General features: G+C 53.2%; 2 protein-coding genes across 2 annotated transcripts; one reads left to right on the top strand and one right to left on the bottom strand.

Moving 5' to 3' along the window:
* The first annotated feature begins 950 nt into the window (after positions 1-950).
* Positions 951-5548, top strand: PLA2G3 (phospholipase A2, group III). Its single transcript, XM_006894886.1, is given in 7 exon segments — positions 951-1464; positions 2776-2908; positions 3124-3258; positions 3457-3686; positions 4305-4470; positions 4551-4661; positions 5335-5548. Coding segments are annotated over 7 exon segments (1503 nt in total).
* A 1381-nt stretch (positions 5549-6929) lies between these two features.
* On the bottom strand, positions 6930-21668 carry INPP5J (inositol polyphosphate-5-phosphatase J). Its single transcript, XM_006894885.1, has 13 exons — positions 21564-21668; positions 18977-20130; positions 18560-18673; positions 18327-18435; positions 18021-18137; positions 17590-17765; positions 16892-17003; positions 16620-16729; positions 16295-16478; positions 8680-8817; positions 8475-8552; positions 8260-8364; positions 6930-7421 (listed from the first exon to the last, which is right to left on the bottom strand). Exons 1-13 carry the CDS (start codon positions 21666-21668, stop codon positions 6930-6932), a joined length of 2994 nt encoding a protein of 997 aa, XP_006894947.1.
* Positions 21669-25045: the final 3377 nt, after the last annotated feature.

Here is a 25045-nt window from a genome sequence, read left to right as displayed (position 1 = left end):
TGAATTTCTTCCTCTGCGCGCTATGGGACAATTGCCCCAGCTTTCTTTGATGAGTGATCCGTTGTTTTGGAGACACATGGAGAAACAAGAGCCAGCACAGCCCTCCCTGCTGGAAACACTCATCTCTCTTGCGGCCCCATGATGTCTGTGGGGCTCCCAGCAGGCCCAAGAATGGAGAGGCCACAGAGCCAGCCAGTGGTGAGAGCCAGCCCTACGCACACGGTTCTCCATCCAGTTCCCACTGCATCTCCCCTAAAGCATTGCTCTTGGGCTAGGTTGGAGGCCTGTGTGGAGTCCCAGGAAACTCTGTCCCAAAGCCTTTCTAAGAACCAAAACTCATGGCTGAGGGTGGAGGGGGAAACACCTTGGGGAGGTTAGAGGGTGAGTGCTCCCTTTCCCAGAAGCCTCCAAGTTCCAAGGGCCGGAGGCCACCCGTGCTTTGTCCTCACCTCATCGCTCTCTCCGGGCTCTGGCAGCCAGGTGATGGTCCCTAGCCAGCCTGTTGAAAGTGGGCGTGGTGGCCATCAAAAAAGTGGGCAGGGCAACAAAAAGCGGTTCTGGAGGTCTCTTTGAGCCCCTAAACCCACTACCCCTCCCCAGAAAGATACAAATGCTTCCAGGTCCCCACCTTCAGGGCCTAGAGCTTCCCCCCCACCACAGTCCTCCATCTGGGTGGGGCTGGTAGCAGGTGACTGGATGGCGCGGAAAAGGGCAGGGTGAGTGGGGGCGTGGGCCCAGGCGAGTGCACTCCTTGGCCAATCAGCGGGCTGCCCGGCCGGTGGATTCAGTTACAAGGCCGAGATCACCCCACACTCCAGCAGCCTTCCTCCTCCTCCTGCAGCTCCATTCATTGGAGCCTGCCGGGCACCGCTTCCGCTCCAGCTGCTGCCTCCCGGGCCCGCAGGGCAGGCCTCCTGGGGGCTTTGTCTTAGAGCCTGAGCTAGAGCAGGATGGGGGTCCAGGGGGTGGTGCTGAGGATGCTGGGCATTCTGGGGCTGGCTCTGGGGGATCCCTCTGCTCTCCACTGGGACAGCACCTCCTGTCATTTGGCTGGACCTGTGCCTGGTGGTCCGCTGGGGTTCCTGAGCTTCCTGGGCAAGGATGCCCTGGGACTGGCCCTGTTCCATACCCGGTGGGATGAGCGAGGGAGGCTGCAGGCGTGTAACCGGCTGGATCATCCCAAGCTCATCAGAGTCTTCCACGACCTCTGTGCAAATGAGACTACCCAGGGCATCTTCATCCATACCCCTGGGCCTGAGCTGCAGAGAGTCCTGAACATCCTTCAGACTCAGCGGAAGTTCTGCAGGGAATTTGGGGGACGCTCGGCAGAGGCGAGGAAGAAGCGAGCAGCCCAGTGGAACGGAGCGTCTGGTGGGCGACCCCTCCGGTCTAAGAGAGGCTTGACCATGCCCGGCACTCTGTGGTGTGGCCCTGGAGATTCAGCTGGGAACTCCTCAGAGCTGGGTGAGTTGTGGGGTCTGAGGGTGGAGAGGGAGGGAGGAAGTACTGTCTTTATCTTTAGTCCCCAACTCTGTCAAGCTGTGTGTCCTTGAGGGAATGGCTTAACCATCCTGAGGCTCAATTCAATTTCCTTCTCTCTAAAGTGGGTTCACTGTGGTGGCATAGTCCATAGGGAGCTGCACTGCTAACCCAGAGGCCACACTTCTCTGGCAGTTCGAATCCACCAGAGATTCCTCAGGCTCAAGATGGGCAATCTCATCCCATGTGATTTACAGCTTTGGAAACCCAATGGAGGGTCAGCTATGAGTTTGTGTTGACTTGATGCATGAGTGAATGAAAATGCGGGTGACAGTGAGTTGCATACAGGATGCTTAAATGAGGTCATGGATGGGGAAGACCCTGAAGAAATCTGGGGAGTCCTCATTAACAACCATCCTGAGGGAGGGAGCAGGTGGAAATGGATGAGCCCAAAAGCCACCCCATTCATTGAGTGCAGGCTCAATGGAGCTCTGGTCTAAAGGGTAGGGAGTGTTGCACTGTCAACCCAAAGCAGGCAGTTCGAATCCACCAGCTGCTCCAAGAGAGAAAGATGGGCAACCTCCTCCCATGTCATTTACAGCCTCTGAAAACCTGCTGGTCAATTACGAGTTGGTTCTGATTCAACAGCAATGAATTAAGTTGCTTATTTGTCCTTAAGAGTAGGCTTTGTGGGTCTTCATCCATACTTCCCTCTGCAGGGTGCCCAGGGGCCTGGGTTCAAATCCCAGCTCAGTACGTGCCACGTGGGCAATCTACTTTTCTCCAAACTTCAGTTTTCTCCCCTCTAGAATGGAGCCATCGCCGCCTTGAAGGCTGCCATCGGCCTGGGTGTGTGGGTGATGTTCGGTAAATGGTGCTATCTCCCTGCTCTTGGCACAGCTGCCTATGAGCAGAGGGCTGGGGGAAGAGGCCTTGGCACTTGAGTTGAGCAGGCTGGCATCCTGGCAATGCCTCGTTGTGACATCGAGAAAGGTTGCACCCTGCCATTCCAGGGCACACACACATTCATAACTTTGCCGTTTTATTGGGCCTGACCCTGAGAACTCTGGGGGCAGACTCCAGTTCCCCTCTCCCAGGTGGACCTTAACATGTGTGTGGGAGGACCCCCCCAAGTATTTACACCTTCCCACAGCTTTGAGCATCCCTTGGAGGGACATGCCTCTTGGGCGTCTGTGCCAGGTGTGAGCCAAGAACCAGGTCCTGCCATCTTGATACCAGGTGGGCATAGCTGTGTGTGTGACGTGGCCGAGCAGGTGCCCCTTCTTCTCCCTGCAGGGGTCTTCAAGGGCCCTGATCTCTGCTGCCGAGAACACGACCGCTGTCCACAGACCATCTCGCCCTTCCAGTACAACTTTGGCATCCGAAACTACCGCTTTCACACCATCTCCCACTGTGATTGTGATGCCAAGTGAGTGAGGGGTGGGCGCACAGAGGTCCACGCACTTAGCCCAGTTCCAGGGTGCAGGTGGCAATTCCAGAGGGCCAGTCTGGATCCTAGTGAGCAGCTGGGAAGACAGACCTGATAGGAGGGCTGATGGGGTCAGGATGGAATTAGGGGGAGAAGCCAGGTGCTCCCCTCCCCCTCCTCTGTGGTCCAAGGACCTGAATTTCTGTTCTGGGAAGGTTCCAGAAATGCCTGATGAACCAGCATGACTCTATCTCGGACATTCTGGGCGTGGCCTTCTTCAATGTGCTGGACACTCCCTGCTTCGTGCTGGAGCCGCAGGAGGCATGTGTGACGTGGTACTGGTGGGGCGGGTAAGTGACTACTACCCTGAAGCCCTCTCCCAGCCCAGGCTCCTCAGGTAGAGGGTAATCATCCATTTTTCTTTGGGGAATGTGACCTCTCTTTACTGCTTCCCCCTATAGCCCCATGGGAAGGAGGAGGGTCTGACTCTTACCATGACCCCAAGGACACTTCTAGTCACTAACTGCCACCAACTGCCATCCCCCCAGGTGCCGGAAGTATGGCTCAGTGTCCCTTGCCCGCCTCCAGCGCAGGACCCTCTACAACGCCTCCTGGAGCTCTGCTCTGAAAGCTACCCCAACTCCCAGCCTACCCCCCACCGAGCCCCGACAGAAGCATCGGCCCTGGAAGTGGTCACCACAGCTGGCAGAACCCCAGCACCTCAGCGAAGTCCGGGTCACCGCCCTCCAGGGGGCCCACGCAGGCCTGATATCGAAAGGTGAGCTCGGGATCTCCTCCAGGTGGGCCTGCGGCCTGCAGTCTCCTCACACACACCCTTCCCCAGCTGAGCTGAATAAACCTCCTTGCCTGTACTGGGGGGCAATCAGTCACCTCTGCATAACTAGTGACCTGAATGACAAGTTGGCCTGGGGACACTGGACCAAGTGCCGCTGCAGCCCCTTTCTGCTGGAAGGAGGGAGCCACAGTCTCGGGCTCCCCATGTGAGGGGTGTCGCTGGATTTGTGTCACCTGCTCTCCTGCTCCAAATTCCTCCCTGGGTCTCCCCACTTCTAGCTCATCACATTGCAATGACCTCTCCATGTTGAAATGCTACCACGGCTCCCCTTTCCCTCTGTTCTCACAGACTCTGGCCTGGAGCAGACAGTCCAGGTCTGCAAACCTCCTCTGGTTCCTTTGGGCAACCTCTAGGCTTTTGCCTGCAGTGTTCTGCAAGCAATCATCCCAGTTTAGCCACTGCCTCCAGGAAGCCTCTCCTGATACACACACACACACACACACACTCTGGAGCATTTAAAGCCCGGAGGGTGTGTGTGTGTGTGTGTGTGTGTGAGAGAGAGAGAGAGCAATGACAGTTAAAGTGATGAGTTGCCCTGAGCCACTGGGCTCTCCTCACCACCCTACCTTCCCCCAGGTGCCCGCCGGACCTGCCGCAGCTTCCGCCGCCTGGACCAATGTGAGTACCAGATCGGGCCCCAGGAGACCAAGTTCCAGTTGCTCAACAGCGCCCCCCAGCCCCTCTTCCACTGCAACTGCACACGCCGGTGAGACCTGCGGGGACCAAGGGGTGGGTCCTTGTGGCCAAGCTGTGCCCACTGTGGCCTGAACCTGCCTCTGTCCTCAGCCTGGCGCGCTTCCTAAGGCTCCACAGTCCGCCTGCTGGCAGCAACGTGCTCTGGGAACGGCTGGGCCGGACCTGCTTCAAGCTGGTGCCTCCCATGGACTGTGGCAAAGGGTGAGTGATGGTGGGGCCTCTTATGCCCTTCATATGCCTAACTGAAGGGATGGAAAAGGGGACCAGGTCCTCTGAGCTCATGGTCATCACCACCACTGTGCCTTTATGGGTGGCAGCTCAGTTCTATCGTTTCCCTCCAGGACTGAGTTAACTGACCTTTCAGAGCTTCCCTTTCCTTTCTGTGAACCGTCTGTAGTCTCCAAAGAGATCCAAGAATCAAGGAAACCAAGCATGATGTCTTCACCCAAGGCCTGTCTGTGGGCTTAACATATTATTATTCCTAACATAGGGAGTATCTATCTCAGTGATTAGGGTTGTGGGGGTAGGGGTGTGTCAGAGACAATGAAGCGGGCTCAAGATAGAGCAGGTGTACACAGGGTTGCTATGAGTCGCAAATGACTCAATGGCACATAGCAACAACAATAACATAGAATCACATTTGATTCTGATCCAAGGCTAGATTGACCTTCCCCATTTCTTATGCAGAGAAACTGAGGCCCAGTCACTTCCAGGGTCCACAAACAGCTAGCAAGTATAGAATTCAGGCCTCAGACTGGGGCTGATTTGGCCCCTCCTGGGCATCACCCTTCCTCCCTGCTTTGCTGGTGGCCCAGACCCCTCTTCTCTGAGTCCCTACAGATTATCATGGATCCTCACCTTTCTCTCCTCACAGTTGTCCTGGGGGTCCTAAGGCCATCAAAGTGTCAGCTGGACACTTGCGACGGCTTCAGAAGAGACGACTCCAGGTTTGGGGTGCAGACAGAGCTGAGAGGCAGGCATGGCCTTTGGAGCCCTCAGGAGCCCCCACCACATTCTTCAACCGGTGCCTACACCTGACTCAGGGGACCCGGACCCCCAGTGGGAAACAGAAATCCTAGAACCAGTGACCTTGGTTCCAGCTCTCCTGGGCATCGGCCTGGACTTTGACCTTGGCTTTGCCAGGCCCCAGGGGCATCAGCCCCCTCACCAGGGTTTACATGGAAACATTGCAGGAATTTTTGTGGACAGCCAGAGACCAGAAGGGGAGGACTTCATGGCCCGAGTCCTGGCCCACAGCTCCTGCTGCTCTGGTGGCCTCTGGCTGGCAACACAACCCTCTGTACCAGGAGGGGATGTTCAAAGACTCACTCAGAGGCTCTGGGCTTGGGTGTGGCCAGGGATATTCATGTGTAGAAGGGAACAGGGAGGGAATAATTTGCTGAGGCAGCCTAGGAAGTATTGGGAGGTACACTCCTGTTACAAGGTTAATGTGTATCTCACAGACCTTTTCTAGAGTACCCCCAAGGCCTGGATGCTTTGGGGATGCTTGGGGGCAATGAGGGATGTCACAAAAGCGCCTGTGACATCATCATCCGGTGACTGCCCTCCAGCCTAACTTGAACAGCAGCTGTAGGCAGGTTGGCCCAGCCTTGGATAACTCTTCCTGCTCTGATCTAACCTTGACTCTCCCTGCATCCTTGAGAGAGGAACACTGGCCTGCCCCTCAGAGCCGTAGTCTGCACCTCTGGGAAAGGAGGTTGCAGAAGAAGCTACCTCATAGGATTGTTGAGGAGTAAGGAGGGAACCAGGACATGTTACGTTGACTGCAGTGCAGAGCGAACCTCCAGCATGCGTGTGAAGCTGTAACTCTTAACAGGAGGAGACTGCTCATCTTCCAGGAAAGGGGCAGGAGTGGAACCACCAGCCCCTCATGTAGCAGCCCCCAACCAGGGCTGCGTGTCTCATGCGTAGTCAGTACGGCCTTCCACCAACACACAGCCAAGCTGCGCTTAGGGTTCTGACTGCAAATGGCTCACAGATCTGCTCAAGGCCTTGTTTTTTCTTACCTGTGGAATGAGTCTAAGAACGCATTGATTCCACAAGTTTGTGGTCAAAAAAGATGAAGCACAGATTTAAAAAGGTGGCGTGTGTAACACCAACATCAGCTCTCATTCCACTGGCTCTTGAGTCTCTTTCTCAGCCAGAACCACCCCCATTCAGCTCATAAGGTAGGAGGAAGCTGGAAGTGAGGCTGGAGAATTTAATTCCTAACGATGATGTCCTGCTGTGGACATCTGCCAGAGTGTCCTGTCCCCCCCATCCCAGATGGGGACTGGGACAGGGTCTTGCTGACTGTCACAGTTCAGATGTGGGGTCAAGTGTTGGGGGGACTCCAGAAGACTGACCCCCACCCCCATGTGCAGATGGAGCTGGAACGGCAGCAGGAAGGAAGCAGGTGGGTTTGTGGGTGATTTAGGGCTGTGTGGGCAAGTGAGCCAACTCTGCCCCTCAGGGTCCCAATCCACCTTCCTCATGCCTGGGAGACAGGCTGTTGGGAGCTGGGGCCTCTAGATCAGGTCCCCAAGAGCCACCACCACCACCAGGGTCCACACTCTCCAGGCGCAAGGCGGGCAGCAGGCCCAGGCTTCGAGGCACAGCTGGTGGGAAGGCCCAGGGGCCGGGCAGCCTGGAGGACCCCTCCTCACTGCTGCCCCAGCTGCTGCTGTCGCTGCTTCTGTCCGGAGCCACCCGGGACAGCCGTCGGCTCTGAGGAGAGGGGCTCCGGCTGGCACCGCGGCGCTCTCGAGAGGAAGGCCTCAGGGCGAGGCCCGGGAAGCGAGCCAGGCCGGGGCTGCGGCTGCGATGTCGCTTGGACTTGCCAGGGCTGGGGCTGCGGGACTTGGGGGCGAGGAGTTCTAAGGTGCTGTCATCCTCATCCTCCGAGCTGGCCCCCGAAGTGTCTGTGCTACTGCTGGCTGCCTCCGAGCTGGGTAGTGAAATCTGAGGGAACCATGGTTATTAAGGTACCTCCCCAACCCAGAGGCAAAAGGCTCTGGGAAACTCCTGTTATGGCTTGAATTGCATCCCGTCCACCATCCCCCATAATATGTTGTAATTCCTAACCTCTATGCCTGTGGTTATAATCCCATTTGGAAATAGACTGTCTTTTAATATATTCATTAGACAGGGTTGGAGCTCTGGTGGCTGAACAATCTGCTCCGTGTGATTAAAAGCCTCTGAAAACCCACTGAAGGGTCAGCTATGGGTTGGTTCTGACTCGATGGTACACAACAACAATAACAGGGTTAGTGTAGGGTGTGCTTTGATTGAGTCTCACTTGAGATAGAAAAGATTAAACAAGCTAGCGGAGAGCGAAGGGCAAGGCAAGCCACATGGTGCTCAAGGAACAAGGACTTTTCCCCACCAGAGCCAAGAAAGAGAGAAACAGAAAGTTCTGCTAGAACTGGCACCCTGAATTTGGAACTACAGTGGCCTAGTGGGTAAAGAGTTTTGCCTTGCCAACCCAAAGACAAGTGGTTCAAATCCACTTATTGCTTCTAGGGAGGAAGTTGGGCAGTCTTGTTTTATGCAATTTACAGCCTTTGAAAACCTGCTGGAGGGTCAGGAATCTGTCACTTCTGACTCAATGGCACATGACAACAACAATCGTCCTAAATAGTGAGAAAATAAATTTCTGTTTGCTAAAGCCACTTTTCGTGGTGCTTCTATGAGAACCACAATAGATAATGAAGATACACGTGGAGATGCAGGAAGAGGAGGCGGCTATGGAATTTGAAGGGCCCATCTGTGTCCCCCAACCTGCAGTCTGGCCTCTTACCTGGAAGGGTTCAGTGACACCAATGAGGATGTTGTGATTGTGGCTGTAATAGCCCAGGATGAAGTCTCCATGGCCCTTCGGCAGCGACTCCTCACTGAATGTCACCTGGTGGGCCCAGGTTGGGAGTCAGAGAGGCCGCCTCAGAAGCCCAACCCCCAGGCTCTGAGCATCTGCAGGCCATGGAGACACCCCACTTCTCTGCGTCCCCTGAGTACCTGGTAGACGTGCCCGTCCACGTCCTCGTGCTTGGCCCACACATAAGCCACGTAATCCTTGCAGTGGCGGAAACCCACCTGAGGTGAGAAGATTGGGGGTCATGTTCCCTGCTACCGGCATCAAACTCTGTACTCGTCTGTAAACCCTCCTGGCGGGGGGGTGTCCCTCCAGTCCTAAGTGGCTAACCTCTACCGCCCTGCTTACCCGGTACAAGCCGATCCAGTCCCAGGAACTTCGTGCGAACACGGTTTCCATGCGGTACCTGACCACAGCCTGCTCCGGCCGCACCCACTCATCTGCCACCTCCAGGCGCACCAGGGGCTCGTCATCCCTGAAGGCAAACTGCCAGGCAGGGGCAAAGAGGAACATCAGGGCGACCCTCTAGTGACCCACACACTGGGAAACAGAGAGAGCCAGCCTGCGACATGCACCAGTCTTCTGGCATCCTAGTCCAGGCTCCCGGCCCACCACCTCCTTAGGAAGTAAGAACACAGCTTTGAAGTTGGTCTCCACTCTTGTCACTGGCAAGGCTGTGTGGCCCCAGGGGAGTTCCTCAACCTCTCTGAATGCCACAGTCTCATCTATGAGCTTTGTTATTGGTTGGTAGGTGCCACTGAGGTGACTCTGACGCATAGTAACCCTATGAACAACAGATCTGGACCTTGCCCAATTCCTGTAGCGTCCTCACTGTCCCCACAACGCTTAACCTCATTGTTACTGTCACCGTGTCAATCCACCTTGTGGAGGGTCTTCCTCTCTTTCGCTGATTCTCCACTTTTCTCAACATGATATCTTTGGCCAAGGACTGGCCCTCTTCACAACATGCTCAAAGCATGTCAAGCGAGGTTTCACCACCCTTGCCTCTAAGGAGCACCCTCGTTACACTTCCTGCAAAGCAGATTTATTTGTTCTTTTGGCCCTCCATGGGATAGTCAATACTCGTCCCTAACACCACCAATTGAAATGCATCAGTTCTTCAGTCTTCCTTACTCATTATCTAATTTTTGCATGCATATGAAACAAATGAAAACAAAAATATGCCATAGCTTGGGTCAGGAGCACCTTAGTCTTTAAGCTAAGTCCTTGCTTTTTAGCACGTTAAGGAGGTCCTTGACAGTGGTCTTTGAACTGGATGCTTTTGTTTAACTTCTGGAGTGGTACACAGATTCAATGAGACACTATCTGTAAAGCATCTCATAAACTTCCCAGAACACAGCAGGTGTTCACTAAATGATATGCCTATATACATACATACACCTGGTGGTAAGAAGCTGCCCCAAAGGCACGTGGTTCAAATCTACTAGCTGCTCTGAGGGAAAAAGACATGGTGTGATGTTCTGCTTCTGAAAACCTGCCGGAAAGTAAGCTGTGGGCTGATTCTGACTCAATGGCACACACCACCACCACCACCACCACCACCAACATATGCCCTCAAATGAAGCAGGTAATGGAGCCCTGGTGGCCTAGTGGTAAGACGGTGCACTGCAATCCCGAAGGTGTGTGGTTCGAATCCACCATATGCGCTGCTGGAGAAGGATGGACAATCTCCTCCCGGATCTGATTCGATAGCACACACACATAAAAAGAATTCAATACTCTCATTAAACTCTCAAAATTTGTTTTTAAAAGGCAGGTAAAGTTCCATGATGTGCTGAATCTTCTGGGGTAGAAGCCCAGGACGGGAGTTGGAGCTCTAAGTCCATTTCTGGGTTGTACCACTACGTGGTGGGTGACTTCTGTTTAGCTGCCACAAGACTGTTCCCCCATTAATACTAAACAAACAAACACACCAATCTGTCATTGCCAGTGAGTGAGTTTTGACTCAGTGACCCTCCATTGGGTTTCAGAAGCTGCATATCTCAATGGGAGAAGACAGCTTCTCTCCTGAGAAGTAGCCGGCAGATTCGAACGGTGAAACTCACTAAGCCACCACAGCTCCCTCATCCATACCGTTGTAGTTGTTGGGTGCTGTTGAATTGAGTAAGGCTCATGGTGAACAGACCTGAACCTTGTCCTATCCTATCCTCATCACTTCGGATGTATTAGAGCCCACTGCAGCAATTACTGTGTCAATCCGTCTGATGGGGGCTCTTCTCTTTCATCAACACTCCACCTTTCTAAGCATGACGTCTCTCTCCAAGGGATAGTCTCTGCTAACAATAAGATGAGGGGGAGGATGGCGAAGGAGACGAAGACCTTCAGCCAGGTGGACTGACACAGTGACTGCAGAAATGGGCTCAAGTGTATCAGGGATTGTGAGGACGGTACAAGATAGGACAGGGATCAAATCTATCGTTCATAGGGTCACTGAGAGTCATATCCAACTTGATGGCACCTACCAACAACATTCCCAAAGTACATGAAATGAAGCTTCGTCAGCTTTGCCTCCAAGGAACATTTTGGTTGTACTTTTTCCAAGACATTTGCTTGTTCTCTTGGCAGTCCATGACATATTCAGCATTCTTCTCTCAACACCACAGCTCAAAGGTGTCAATTATCCTTCTCTTGTCCTTACTCACCGTCCAGCTCTCAGATGCATAGCAAGTTCAAGCATCTGTCCTAAGGGACCATTAACTATTACTTGGGCATCAGTCCATGAGGTGAAATCATACCCAGAAATACCTTCTCATTTTTTAAAAAAATTTTATTATTTTTGTGTGCGTGTACCGTCAAATCAGATCTGACTGGTACAGGAGGAGATTGTCCCTCCTTCCTCGGCAGAGAATCTGGTGGATTTGAACCGTGCACCTCTGGGACTGCAGTGCAGCTTCTTGCCACTAGGCCACCAGAGCTCCCCAGAAATACCTTGTCAAAGGAGCTCTGGTGACATCGTGCTTAGCACAGTGCACTGCTAACTAAATGGCCATTTCCCTGGTAGATCAAATCCCCAGGTTGCTCTGAAGGAACAAGACGGCCAAGAGGGTCACTACAAGTCAGGACAGAATCGATGGTAGCACTGTGGCGTTTAGGTTTTCTGATCCTCCCCTTCGATCGTCCCAGGCTCATCAGGGGGTCACCGGTGTGGGTGGACCTGCCCCCAGGTGGCATGTAGCCGGAGCCAGGCTCCACTTCTTCCCCTGCAGAAAGGACTGGCTGGTGCCAGCGGAGCCTTTGTCTGCTCCCCTGTTTATCTGGTTTCAGGTTTCCCTCCTGAAACTGCTTCTCAGCCAACTGCTCTAGAAAAAACCAGCACAGTCCCTCCCTGGCTCCAGCATGTTGTTCTTGCTAATTGTTGAATAGCCCTCAAGTCAATTACAGCTCAAAGAGACCCTGTGAACAGTGGATCTGAACTCTTCCCTATCCTGTGCCGTCGTCCTCATCTCTGAGACACCATGGCAGTCACTGTTCGTTGAGGTTCTTCCCCTCCTTTACTGGCTCTCCATCTTTCCAAGCTCAAAGTCCTTTTCTAAGGACTAGCCCCTCTTAACAATATGCAAAAGGGTGTCGTCGTTATGTGCCATCCAGTTGCTTATGACCCATAGCGACCCCTGTGCTCAACTGCTCTATTCTGTAGAACCCTGCTCTAGCCTGTGTCAGTCTTATTGTCGCTGACAAACCTAACCCCATTCCTCCAGTCACTGAATCAATCCATCTCATCAAAGGACTTCCTCTCTTGTGCTGTGTCTCCACCCTTCCAAGCAAGATGTTCCTCTCCAAGGACTGGTCACTCCATGCAACATCCCCAAACACGTCAAACAAAGCTTCAGAGTCCTTGCCTCCAAGGAGCTGCCTGGTTTCACTCTCACCAGGACAAACCTGTTTGTTCTCCTAGCAGTCCATGGTACATTCAATCCTCTTCTACAGCACCACAGCTCAAAGGCATCCATTCTCCTTCTATCATTCTTAGTCATCGTCCAGCTTTCAGATATATAGCAAGCAATTGCAAAGACTATGGCCTGGATCAGGTGCACCTTAGTCTCCAGAATTACATCATTGCTCTTCACTACTCTGGAGAGTTCCCTGACAGCAGAGTTTCACAACGCAATTCGTCTTTTGATTTCCTGGCTGTTGGTACCAAGAATGTTGATTGTGAAATCAAGCAAACCAAAGTTGACTCTATTGGCTTGCCCAAAGGATAGGTCTTCAGAAATGCCCTCCACAGCCTTGCAGAGCCAAACAACTCCCAACCACCCTCAACCCTCGATGAAGCCTGTTCTAATTGCATTACTTTAAACACAGAAGCTAAGCTCTGTGAGCCTGTTTCCCTCACCAGTAAAATTGGAAGAGGAATTGGGGCATCTGAGGACTTAACTAAGGGAGTTCTGGTGGCCTGGTGGGTAAGGAGTTGTGCTATCAACCCAAAGGTAAGCAGTTCAAATCCACCAGCTGCTCTGCAGGAGAAAGAAAGGCAAACTCCACCTGTGTGATTTACAGCCTCTTAAAACACGGTGGAGGGTCAGCTCTGAGCAGTTCTGACTCACTGGTACATTACAAGGAGCTACTAAAGCACTTAAAGAAAGAGCAGGTGTACAGTGCCCTCCACAGGGTCTGGGACACACATGGGTGCTCAACAGGCGACATTTCAAGAGGCCCCAGGCTGAGGAGGGAAAGACAAGGTGGGATACCACAAAGGAGTGGTCCCCAAGCTACCGCTCCAGAGTGAAGGTTATTCTTCAGGCCCAAGCTCTTTTACTAAAGGTCACAGGAAGCGAAGCCAGGCGTGGCAACTTTCCATTCCTTCCTGGCTGGCCAGTGTCCCACGGACAGACCATGTGACCCAGTTACCAGGTAGCACCTGCTGATCTGCAGGTCTCCCCTTATCAGATCGAGAGAATCAGAGAGGCTAGAGTTGGGTTTCAGAGCTGCAAAGAAGGGATTGACCCCATTTGGCCACAGAGCCTGTGCATCTCCTGGGGTATGGGCCTGCCCTCACTGAAAAGCATATCTGATTTTAACATTCTAAGATTTACACCTTTATAGAACACTTGATTTTGCTTATGCAAAACCTATACTTGAACCAAGAGGCTGTCATCAGAACAGAGCAAGGAAATACTGCACGGTTCAAAATCAGGAAAGGTGTACACAGGGATGCATCCTACCTCCATACCTTTTCAATCTATATGCAGAATAGATAATCTAGGAGGCTGGGCTCTATGAGGAGAAACATGTTATCAGGATTTGAGGAAGACTCATCAACAACTTGTGTTACGCAGATGACATACCCTTGCTTGGCGAAGCTGAGGAGGATATGAGGTATTTGCTGCAGAAAGTCAAGGACTGCAGTCTTCAATATGGAATGAAGCTCAAAATGGAGAAAACAAAGATTCTCACCACTGGCCCAATTGGCAACATCAGGATAGACAGTGGAGAGACTGATATTGTTAACAGCTTCAGCTTGTTTGGGTCCACAATCAACACTCTTGGTACCAGCTGTCAGGAAATGAAAAGATGAATTGCATTGGAAAAAATCTGGTATCAGGGACCTCTCCAGAGTACTGAAAAGCAACCATATCAGTCTAGAAACTAAAGTGTGCCTGATCCAGGCCACGGTCTTTGCAATTAATTACTTGCTATGCATCAGGAAGCTGGATGACGATAAAGGATAATAGAAGAATCAATGCCTTTGAGCTGTGGTGCCGGAGAAGAATACTGAATATAGCATGGACTGCTAAGAGAACAGACCCATCCCGGAGAGGGTGAAACCAGGCTGCCTCTTGGAGGCAAGGATTTTGAAGCTCCATCTGACATACTTTGGGCATGTTGCAAGGAGAGACCAGTCCTTGGAGGAGGACATCATGCTTGGGAGGGTGGAGCACCAGCATAAGAGAGGAAGACCCTGGGTGAGATGGATTAACTGTAACTGGGGTCATGGGGGTAGGTCTGTTGGAGACAATAAAGTTGAATCAAGATAGAGCTGGGTTCAGAGCTATTGTATATAGGATCGCCATGAGTCACGAGCAACTCGATAGCACATAACAACCTGTCCACAAGGGACCTCAACCTAAAATACAAGGCTAAATTGTAATAACCATTTCTGTCATCTCATTGCCATCAAGGCGCAAACAATTTGTAGCCTCAGAATCCTTGGGTTTCTGAGGCTGTAAATCACACAAAAGGAGCTCTTTCTCCTGTGGAGCTGCTGGTGGATTCGAACCACTAGAGATGCTTGGTCTTTGAGTTAGAAGCACAACTCTCTAAGGACTATGCTATCACAGCTCCTGGTAAGTAGTTAGAAATCTAAAGAGTTCTATTTTAAAAATTTCATTAGTATATATACTCTGCCTCTCTGGCATTCTTAAAAAAAAACAAAAAAACCAAACAACTAAAAACTCACCTCAAAACAAAAAACCAACCAAACCAACAACACAAAACAATAACAACATCAAATTCATAGAGTTATTCCAATTCAGAGTAACCGTACAGGTCAGAGTAGAAATGCTCCATCAACATCCACAGTAACAATAGCCAAGAAAACAAAAGATGTTTTATAATGGGTCAATCTGCTGCCAAGGACCTCTTTCAAAAGAAAAACTAAGGTGCTCTTGACCCAAGCCTTGGTATTCCAATTGCTTTGTATGCATGTGAAAGTTGGACAATGAATAAGGAAGACCAAAGAATTGATGCCTTTCAGTTGTGGTGTTGATGAAGAGTAATGAATATCATAAACTACTAAGAGAGCAAACAAATTGATCTTGGAAGAAGTGAAACCAGGGTGCTCCTTAGAGACTAGGATGATGAAGCTTCATTTGACATACTTTAGGCATGTTGGCAGGAGGAAAAAGACATTATCCTTAGAAACGTGGAGGACCAGAAAAAGAAAAGACCGGCACATTGACTGCAATGATGGGCTTGAGTAAGGCTGAGATCACGAGGATGGTGCAGGAGAGGGCAAGGTTTCAATCTGTTACCAGGGTTATTATGTTCTGTAGTTGATTCAAGAGCCCCTAACAACACTGGGTTTCAAAGTTGTAAATCTCTATAGAGACAGACTGTCATATATATATACTGTGGATCAGCTGGTGGATTTGAACCTTCAATCATTCAATTAGCAGTGGAGTGCTTAACCATTGCACCACAGGGCCCTTTCACCTTTCATCACTTTTATAGAAGCTGGCATACGATAAACAAAACAAAACAAAACAAAACAAAACAAAAACAACCCAAAGCCTACTGGCCCTTGAGTTGATTCCAATTCCCAGCAATCCTTAAAGTTTGCAAGGCTACAAACTTGAAGGCAGGAAAAAGTCCATCTTTTTCCCTCGAGCAGTTGGTGGATTCAAACCATTGACTTTAAGTCCTTGCTGAGCTCCCTATCATATAAGTACTCAGCAAACAGTGATTGAATGATTGCTACATGGAATTGGAGTATTCATTTTGATTTCACTGGTTTTATTACAAATAAGAATTTTAACATTAGGTACTCTAAAGTGGAAACAGTTGTTATACGTAGGTGCTGTCAAATCTTGCCTCATATGAACTCCACATGACAGAGCTAATAGGGATTTCTTGGCTATAAAATTTACTGAAGCATGTTGCTAAGTGTTTTCCTATAAAGTGACTAAGGTAGGAACCACCAACCTTGTAGCTGGCAGCCAAACACTTAACTAGTTTTGTCCCCAGGACTGTGGGCTCTGAAATCAGACTGGCCTGGATCAACGTCCTAGCTCTTTTTCTTACTAGGCATGAGACCCTGAGCAAATGCTGCTGTCTCTCTGAGACTCAGTGTCCTCATCTGAAAGCATAGCACATAACACCCTCCTGTTTTGCTATGGTAAGTGGATATTTCTGAGGGCAGATGTAAGGGGTTACTGGTGGACAATGGGATGTAGAATTAGCCCGAGGATGGCAAGAAGTGGGGAAAGTGGAGCTGTGAACTCACCTGCAGTACAAACTGGGCAGCCACAGGCTTGTGGTCGCTGACCGTGTACTCCATGTGGCTTCGGTAGCTGTGCTGGGTCACCTGCAGCCGATGGCTTTCCCGTCCTGAGGGGCTGGGACCTCCACCTGGAGCCTTGACCTTCCACAGGATGCGGTCTGTCCAGGCTGGTTTTCGCTTCTTGGCACTACAGTGGCAGGGGCAGCCTGAGTTTCAGGCCTGGGGGTCAAGGCACAGCCCCAGGCTTGCCTCCTGTCCCTCTTCCCAAGTCTCCTTTCTCCAAAGAACCTCAGCCCATGTCCCCACTCTACCCCACTCTTGAGCTTACCTTGTATCATATTTGTTGGTACCCACATCAAACTTGAAGGTGGGAGCAAAGTTAAGGGGTCCCTCCTGGAAGCCTTTCAGGATGGGCCAGGTGTTCTTGGCCATGTTGAGCTGTGAGGGTCAAGGAGAAAAGTGGGCAATAACCCTGACAGGCCCCTTCCCAGCTCAACCCTGGGGTAGATGAAGGCAAGGACTATTGTAGTCAAGGGTACAGGTGTGTCCTGGGGTGTGCTGCGTGTGCTTAGGGATTTGGGGTGCAGCTGGATCCCACACCTGGTCCTTTCCCCAGAGCTGGTGAAGTCGGTTGCTGTCAATAGCCAACTTGACAAAGTGCAGATCGTAACTCTCAATGCGGAAATTCAGGTCCCCGAACCAGAAGACAAGGCTGTTGGGCGGTGGGAGTCAGAAAGGTTCAGTCCAGATGCCCTTCTGCCCCCTTGCACTGGGTCAGTGAGTGGAGCCAGAATCCCCTAAACCTTCCTTCCACCGAATAGCACAGTGGGAAATTCTAGATGGAGTTAGGCCCCACCTCTCAGCAAGGCTGCGCCACTCTCTTTCCACTCCCCATCAAGCTTACATTCTTATTCCTAGATATAGTTTGAGAGAGACCACCCACTCCAAAGGGTCTCTCCACTCCCAAGTTTAGCTGAGAGCTCCCATCCTTTCCTCACTAGAACCGCTCCGGCTCACTCGGCTCCCTCCTAGTAAACACCAGACCCCTCCCCAGCCCACACTAGGTCCCGCCCAATCTACACAAGGCTCCGCCCCAGCTCACACTAGGCCCCGCCCAAACTACACAAGGCTCCGCCCCAACACACTAGGCCCTGCCCAGTCCACAGAAGGCTCCGCCCCAGCATGCACAAGGCCCCGCCCAAATCCAGGTTTACCCCCGCCCAAGTCCACACTAGGCTCCGCCCCAGCACTCACAAGACCCCGCCCCAATCCATGCTCAGCTCCGCCCCAGTCCGTACTCATGGTCCAGAATTCCGTGAGCGCCGGGCCCCTGGAACTGCTGGAGGTTAAGGATAGTCTGAAAGTTGTCCTTGCGCTGCTCCGCCTTGTCCATATGTGCTGGCAGGTGGCAGTTGAGGAAGCAGAGCATGTGCCCAAAGACTGCTAGGCGCACGCTCACTCCGCCCTTGTTGCCCTAGGAGGCAGGTGTGGGCCGTGAGGTGGGACACTGTGCAGAGCGTGGAGGGTTGGGGGTGTCTCCCAGTTGGTGGGCTGCTTGGAGGTAAGGAGGTGGGACACTGGGAAGAAACTGAGAGATGGGAGACCTAAAAGATTGGGTGGGCCCTGGAGAGGGGAAGGCCTGGGGCGGAGACCCTCTGGGATGTGGGGAGTGAGGTATACTCTCTGGTTCCCTCAGGCCCCGGCGTTCTCCCCGCCCACCTGTGCTCACCCAGTAGCCGCCCAGCCCGGTGCGCGTGCAGTCAGTCTGCACGTCCCGCAGGAAGGGCAGGTGGTAGTACTTGGAGAACAGCAGCAGGATGACGCCCTGCATCCTCACAGTGCTCACCTGCAGCGGGAGGGACAGGCTGGGGGTGGGACGCAATGCCCCGCTCTCCCCTCCCCTGCTGCTGAAGCCATCGGAAGGCCGGCTCCTCTAAACTCTCTCGTTTCACTGACTTGGCGCCAGAGACTCACTGGCCCCACAGGGAGTCAAAGCAGAGCTGGAGCTAGAAATCCAGTCCTAACAGGACTTTACCAGTACAAAGTTGAAGGGCCCCAGCGCGTCCATAAAAAGCTCGCTCCACTGGTCCGTGAAAAGCGCGTCCTTCAGCCTCTTGTTGATCATGGAGTTCACTTCCTGTAACCTAGGGGCCAAGGGGGAGAGGGAGAGCTTTGGGCTGGGGGACACTCTAGACACCCCTCCCTTAGGGCAGGGATCTGAGTGCACTGAGAGGTCCAGGAAGGGGTCCACATCCCCTGCACCCTCACCCGATGGCGATCATGTCAGCACCGTCGCTGTCATCACCACCACCCAGGTGGAGGAGGGACGTGACATCATCAGGGGGCATGGCAGTGCCCACGTTCCACGTGACCACAGTGATCCTGAGGGCGAGGGCACAAGAGGGGTTACTACTGGACACCACTCCACTCATCCTTCCCCTTCCCTCGACCTGGGTCTCTTGGAGGAAAATAAACTGAGGTTGGCTTAAGGCCTTAGAGGGGTTAAAGCCCACCTTTTGGGGTAGCTTGGGGACTTAGTCAGAAGGACCCCAGGGGGTCCTAGCATCTCCAAGGACTCTTCTTAAGGAGGTAAACTGAGACAGAGTAGAGTGAGCCACCCTGAAGGATGAATAATCTCAGAGCTCAAGCCCTCAACAGGCCTTCTTAGGAGAGGGGCCCTCTCACCGGAAGCCGGGGTCGCTCTTGCAGGTAGGCTGGGCTGACCAAGAGGATGACGATGAGGTGGACGTGGTAGGGGAGGTGGTGACCCGGGCCGGGGCTTCTTGAGGCTGAAGGCAGGGGCTCAGGCGACCCCCTTGCCCTGCACCCTGGGTGCCAGGCCTGGGGATGGCCATCTCAGGAGTGAGGGGGGCACAAGGAGTGCGACTAGGGGAGCGACTGGGAGACCGTGGTGGTTTGGGCAGAGCTGGGGGTACAGTCTGAGCTGAGGTGCCTCCTGGTCGGAAAGTAGGGGACAGCAGTCCAGGAGAGCGGGTGCCAGGATCTGGCGGACAGTGACCTACATCCAGGGGCAGGGTCTGGGGTGGCCTCGGCAAGATAGGATCCTCGGGGCTGTTGCGGGGGGCTTCTGGCCGGGCTCGGAAGGAGGGGGAGAGCCGGGGGTCTGGGGGAGCTTGAGTTGAGGATGGGGAGCACCTAGGAACAGATGCCTGAGTTGCTGGAAGATGCCCTTCAGAAGTGGGCAGAGATCTAGGGGCTGGGGCATCCCTTTCCCTAGCAGGTGTGCATCCTGTGGAGGCAGGGACTAATGTCATGGATGTTGGCACTGAGGCCTGTTCCTGAGAGGGTGATAGAATTGGACTAGGTGCTGGGGAGGGGCTAGAGCTGGGTGGAGACAGCTGCTCCTCAGAAGCCAAGGCCAGGCTCAGGTGTGAGGGTGCCAGTGCTGGCTTGGGTTCCATGGGGGCAGGTAGCATCTGCTTCTGATCCCCTGAAGTTGCAGCCAGACTGGACCCCAGGATGGCTGGAGGTGAGCGGGGCCCGGCCGAGGCGGACATCACCAGCTGGCCCAGGGGGGTCGGGGCCAAGGCTGAGCCCGAGGTCTCTGCGCAAGGCTTTGGCCCAGCTGAGGTGGACATCACCAGCTGACCCACAGATGTTGGAGCCAAGCTGGAGCTCCGATGGGCAGGAGATGTTTTCTGTGCCCCAGGAGTTGACAGTGGAGCCAGGATGGGTCGGGGAGACACCAGAGTCAGCCTTGGTCCCTCAGAGGAAGATGGCTTTACTGCTTGTGTCCTTATAGATGTCTGAGCCAGCCTTGGTCCTGACAGTATGGGGGCTGCATTCGTCTTGACTGGAAGCTGACAACGTGAGTCCACCTTGCAGGGGACAAGTCAAAGATTTAGATTGACTCTGACCAGGGACTGGCCAGGACTCCTCTAGCGACAGACTCCATCTAGCTAATGTAGACACAACTCTTTTTAATATCACACATCCATCCATCCAGCTGCAGGTTAGTTTCTCCCAAGTCCCAGATCCCTGTCCCCTCCCTTGCCTCTGATACCCCTTTTACATTTGGGGAGACACAAGGCAGAGAGTGAGCCTGAACCTGAGAACCCCCCCCGGCATGCTGGGTGGCAGAAACCAGCTCCCCTGGGCAACTGTCTTCTGCAGGCCCTGATGCTCCCCAGCCAAGGGCAACTGGCCTGGCACCCCATATCTGCTTGCCACACTATGTCCAGTCTGTTAAATCCTCCTCTGCGGTGCCCAGAAACCCTTGGGTCCCCTCAAACATTCCACACTTCTCACCCCCAGTTCCCCCTGCCCTCCTCATCTACTCTCAGAGCTTCATGCAGATTCCAAGCGCAGCTCCTGTTGTGCCCAGAGCCTCAGAACACAAAGGGGCTGAGTGAAGGGACGCCACCCTAGCCACCTCATATTCTAGGGAGTCTTGGTCTCATAATCTCTACAGTTATTTGTCCCAACAGTCACTCAGAGTCCACAGAATCCCATGGTTCCTCCTCACGAAGTATAAGCAATCCCAAGATTACAAGTTTCCTCTGGCATGTGCCTCTGTGTACCCCAATTTGCGCCCTTTCCCCCTCCCCCCTCCCCCACCTGTGAGGACAGGCAGGCAGGTAGGGGTAGGGCAGGTTCCTTTGAGGACCTCTCTTCCCTCCCCATTCACCTCCCGTTTCTGATGCCCCTTCACCCTGGAGACAGGATGAAGATCCTTTGCCAGGGAGGGCAGAGGAAGGTGGCGTGGTCCAGTCCTTGCCTCCAGAGACGCAGTTCTGTCTGTGTCCCATCCCGTGTCCTTTTCGGTTCAGAGAACCTGAAACTGCCTCTGCCTCCCTCCTCAAACTCAGCGCTTTGAGGCAGCATCTTCCTGGGTTCCAAGTGTCCCACTGCGCAAGCCCCTCCCCACCACCACCACACCGCCTCCAGCACTAACAACTTAGATACCCCAGATGTCACAGTTTCAGTCTTCAAGGGACAGGCATCTTCATTTTGCATGGGCTCAGAGAAGATGAGCAACTTGCCCAAGGTCACACAGCAAACCTACAACACAGCTGGGTCCCTTGCTGCCTGGTGCTTGGCTCTCTTGGTGCTCCTGGAGGTGGGGACTTCATCTCTCTCGCTTGGTGTCCTGTCGCTACTATCCCAACCCCCCGTTTGCCCTCTTTGCCAAGTCCCTGCTCTGTGGGCAGAAGAGAGTGCCAACTCTTCAGCCAGGGGCACCTGAGGACCTGCAGTGTGTGGGGGACAAGGGCCCAAGGGGATGAGGGAACCTGGCTCTTAGGGGTCTTACCTTGGAGGGTGTCCCGGTTTGGGAAACTCCATGGGGTACGGGCAGAGGGCCCAGGCCAGCCCGGGTTCCTGGCCTCCCGCTGCCACTGCCACCTTGGCCCTCCATGTCTGCAGCCCCCAGCAGCCCGGGCTCCCTCAGCACCGGGCTCCAGCTCCTCTGCTCCCGGGAACCAGTGATGTCATCAGCTGCTTCAACCTGCTGAGAATTTAAAGGCACAGGCGCCCACTTTCCAACCTGAAGGTGGCCAGAGGTAGGTGGCTGTCCCCCTGGGAACACTTCAAGCAGGTTGCTAAGGCCAGAACGGCCACAAGAGTGAAGTAACTGTGCACATCGACCTGGCCCCAGTCCCACCTGGCAGTCTGGAAGAGACCATGTATCTGCTCCCATCCACCCACCCTCTGCCTACAGCCCAGCCTTTGCTTTGGGAGGGGAATGGACACACCTGTGGGTGAGGTAGAGACAGGTGGCTTAGAGGTCAGCACCCAATTCAGAGGCTCAAGGACACCTGAGTCCCTGCCCCAATCCTTTGACCTTCTTGACTTCCTGCCAGCTGAGGGTTTGCCCTGGCCCCCACCTTTGTCCCATTTTCAGGCCCAGGTGCCTTTATCCCACCCCTACCCCCCAGCCCAGCTCTGTCCCTCTCATCCCAGAGCCAGACACTCAGGCTGGAGTCACCAGAGTCAGTTCCCATCTCAGCCTTAGCACTAGCATCTTGTCTTCTGCAGACTTCTCATCACCCTTGGATCCCCCGACAGGCAGGCCGGTCCCAGCCCTCCTGCTCCTCTTTAACTTTCCTCTCACCAGCACTCATCCCCCGCTTTGGGAGGGGGACACACAGACCCTGAGAGGTGGACTTGCTCAAGGTCACCCAGCAGGTTTAGAAGGTCTCCAGACCTTCAGTGAGGAAAGGGAATTCCCTCTGGGACTCATAACTCCAGTTGGGAGGATCTAGGGGAAAGGAAATCTCAGGGTGTCAAAAACAAATCGAAGGGGGACTTTTGGCCAAGACCCTGTAGCTAACCTGGTCCCCAGAAGGTGGAGTGAAGTTTGTTGAGTGAGTGAATGAATGACTCAAGGGTCAGATTTGGCCAGAGAGGCTTGTGGGTCCCTGGCTTCAGCCCCCTCCCTTCTTCCATTCTATCTACTAAGCAGTCTCTCTAGATTTGCTGGATTATTTGGAGAGAAATGATACCTCTCTGTTTTAGACAGAGGTCTCTACCTACAGCTGCTTTTGCATCTGCAGGTGGGGTTCTGTATTGTTCCCCACATGAAGGACACCTTCATGGGCTCAGGAGGGGCATAGACACACTTGAGGATGAGGCAGAGGCAGATGGCTTAGAGGTGAGCACCGATTCAGACCTTCAAGGACACATCTCTATCCATTTATCTGGCAGATAGAGGCATCTATCTGCTAGACTGTCTCTAGACCTAGTCTGGTGTTTGGGCCAGCCTCTCGGCGAGGCTGGAATTTGCAAGATCAGAGACATGAGCTATATTAGTGTCTTGGGATAGAACGTTTGGGGAATTGTTGGAGGAAGCGATGACAGTGCTGATGGGGGAGGTAACTGTAGTGATGGAGATGAGGTAGTGTAATGACGGAAGCAGTGGATTGAGAATCATAAAGGCAGGTGAGAGTGACGAGTCAGATAAATGGAGATGGTGGAGGTGATAATTATAGTGTGGATCATGGTGGCAGGGGAGGTGATGGCAGTGAGAGAGGTGGTAACAAATTAGGGTGCAGATCAGGGTGACTATGGAGATGGTATAATGAAGAAAGAGCATGATGGTGGTAGTAAAAATGGAGGAGAAGAGGGAGGTAGAAGAGATGGTAGGGTCGTTGTATCATGGAAAAAGAGGTGGGATGAGAAGGAACCACTGAATATTTACCCTTCCCAACTCCTTGGCTCTTATTTTACAGATGAGGTTATGGGGTATCCAACACTCATGCAGAACTAGAGAGCTGGAGGAGCAGCCGTAATGATTAACTGGGGGCCAGTCAAGGGCTCCACTTTCTTTGGGACTCAGGCAAATACCATGCAAATGCCATGCAAATGAGTCTGCAAAGGGCTACCAATGACATGTCCATAGGTTAGAGGAGTAGGAGATTGGGCATCTAACATAACCCAGGATTGCTCACCACTCCTCACTCCGAGCTCAGACTTTGCAAAGGGACTTTGTTTCTGGCCCTGCCACTCACTTGTTTAGCATCTGACCTTGGACAAATCACTCAGCTGTCAAGGGACAGAAAACCAGGAGACAGTCCCTTAGGCTCTTGCTGTAAAGACGAAATAAGATCACACCGCTGGGATGCTGAGAAGAGCCGGCCACAGGCAAGCTCCCAGTCCTGGTAGCTGCTCTGTAGTTCCTCATCTTATTCAATAACATTGTCATCATCTTTGTCTACCCCAACCTGCCCATTTGCTGGCTGCTGCAACTGAGGCCTGGAGTTGGTGGCAGGCCTGGGAGGCAAGACAAGGGGCTCTGAGACCCAGACTTGGCCTCGGCAGGAGAAGGGGGTGGGATGGGGGGTGGACCCCTGCTGATAAATGAGCGGGTGAGAGCTATATTTGAGCTCCTGGGCGATGACTAAGGAGGTTGATAACAGGTTTCAGGGCTCAGGGCGGCAGGCTGGGGGCAGCTGCCAGGGAGAGCCGCCCCCCTGGAGACGGCTGTCTCCCCAGCCCCTCCTGTTCCTTCTCCTCCCTCACTCTGGAGAGGGGGAGGGTTGTGCACTGAGGCAGAGGGTGCACAGGAGCCCCCATTAGGCTGTCTGAGGTCAGGATAGGCAGCAGGAAGCTGGTGGTTTGATGTAGGTTGTTTTAGTCACTCTCTGTTAAAAACCCTGTAGAATTGGTGATATGATCCCCATTTGACAGAGGCAGAAACTGAGGCTCAGCAACTACACAGCTGGTATGGAGCAGAACAAGGGCTTGCCAAGAAGGGACAGACAGGGTCGTTCCCCTCCAAACACACACATCAAGAAAGGGACCATGGAACTCCTTTTTTGAAGGCAAGTCAGTGATGCCCAACGGAGGAGAGGAGAGATTCCCCAAGAAGCTGAGGGAGCAGAGGGTGTAAAGGCAGGGCCCGTGGAAGGTTCTGGCCGGGATAGGATGTACAACTGGGACACTCGCCTGCCTGCTTGGCTCCAGTGAACACATTATGAATAGCAAAGGGAGCAGGGCATGGCTCCTTCCTCCTTCTCTTCCTGCCCCACCTCCCAGAGTGGGCCTGAGGATAGCATTTTCTTCCCATGGCTTCTCCCCTAGAACCAACCTGACTCAGGCCCCCTCTGAGGAGGTCACTCCATGTAATCCCTATGTGGGCAATATCCCCGGGATATGGTGGGAAGATGCCCATCAGCGAAGATGTCTTCCTGAAGAGTATGTGCTCAGGGCGTGGAATCTCTCAAGACGCCCGTCCAGGGTGTGTTAATGGCATCAAGTGCTTTGTGTGGCGTTGCTGACCCCCTCAGTCGGGCC

The sequence above is a fragment of the Elephantulus edwardii genome, unplaced genomic scaffold (genome assembly GCF_000299155.1).
Source record: "Elephantulus edwardii isolate Elephantulus edwardi_28Jun2011 unplaced genomic scaffold, EleEdw1.0 scaffold00151, whole genome shotgun sequence".
NCBI classification, from domain to species: Eukaryota; Metazoa; Chordata; class Mammalia; order Macroscelidea; family Macroscelididae; genus Elephantulus; species Elephantulus edwardii.
The sequence above is the reverse complement of the archived record's forward strand: the minus strand, read 5'-3'. Positions and strand labels throughout refer to the sequence as shown.

Excerpts from the sequence above, each read along its gene's own strand:
- INPP5J (XM_006894885.1), bottom strand. The coding sequence starts at position 21,668 with ATGGAGGGCCAAGGTGGCAGTGGCAGCGGGAGGCCAGGAACCCGGGCT. Across the intron at positions 18,138-18,326 it reads GGCCCTTCAACTTTGTACTG|GTGAGCACTGTGAGGATGCA; the intron begins GTAAAGTCCTGT and ends CTCCCGCTGCAG. Across the intron at positions 8,553-8,679 it reads ACTGGATCGGCTTGTACCGG|GTGGGTTTCCGCCACTGCAA; the intron begins GTAAGCAGGGCG and ends TTCTCACCTCAG.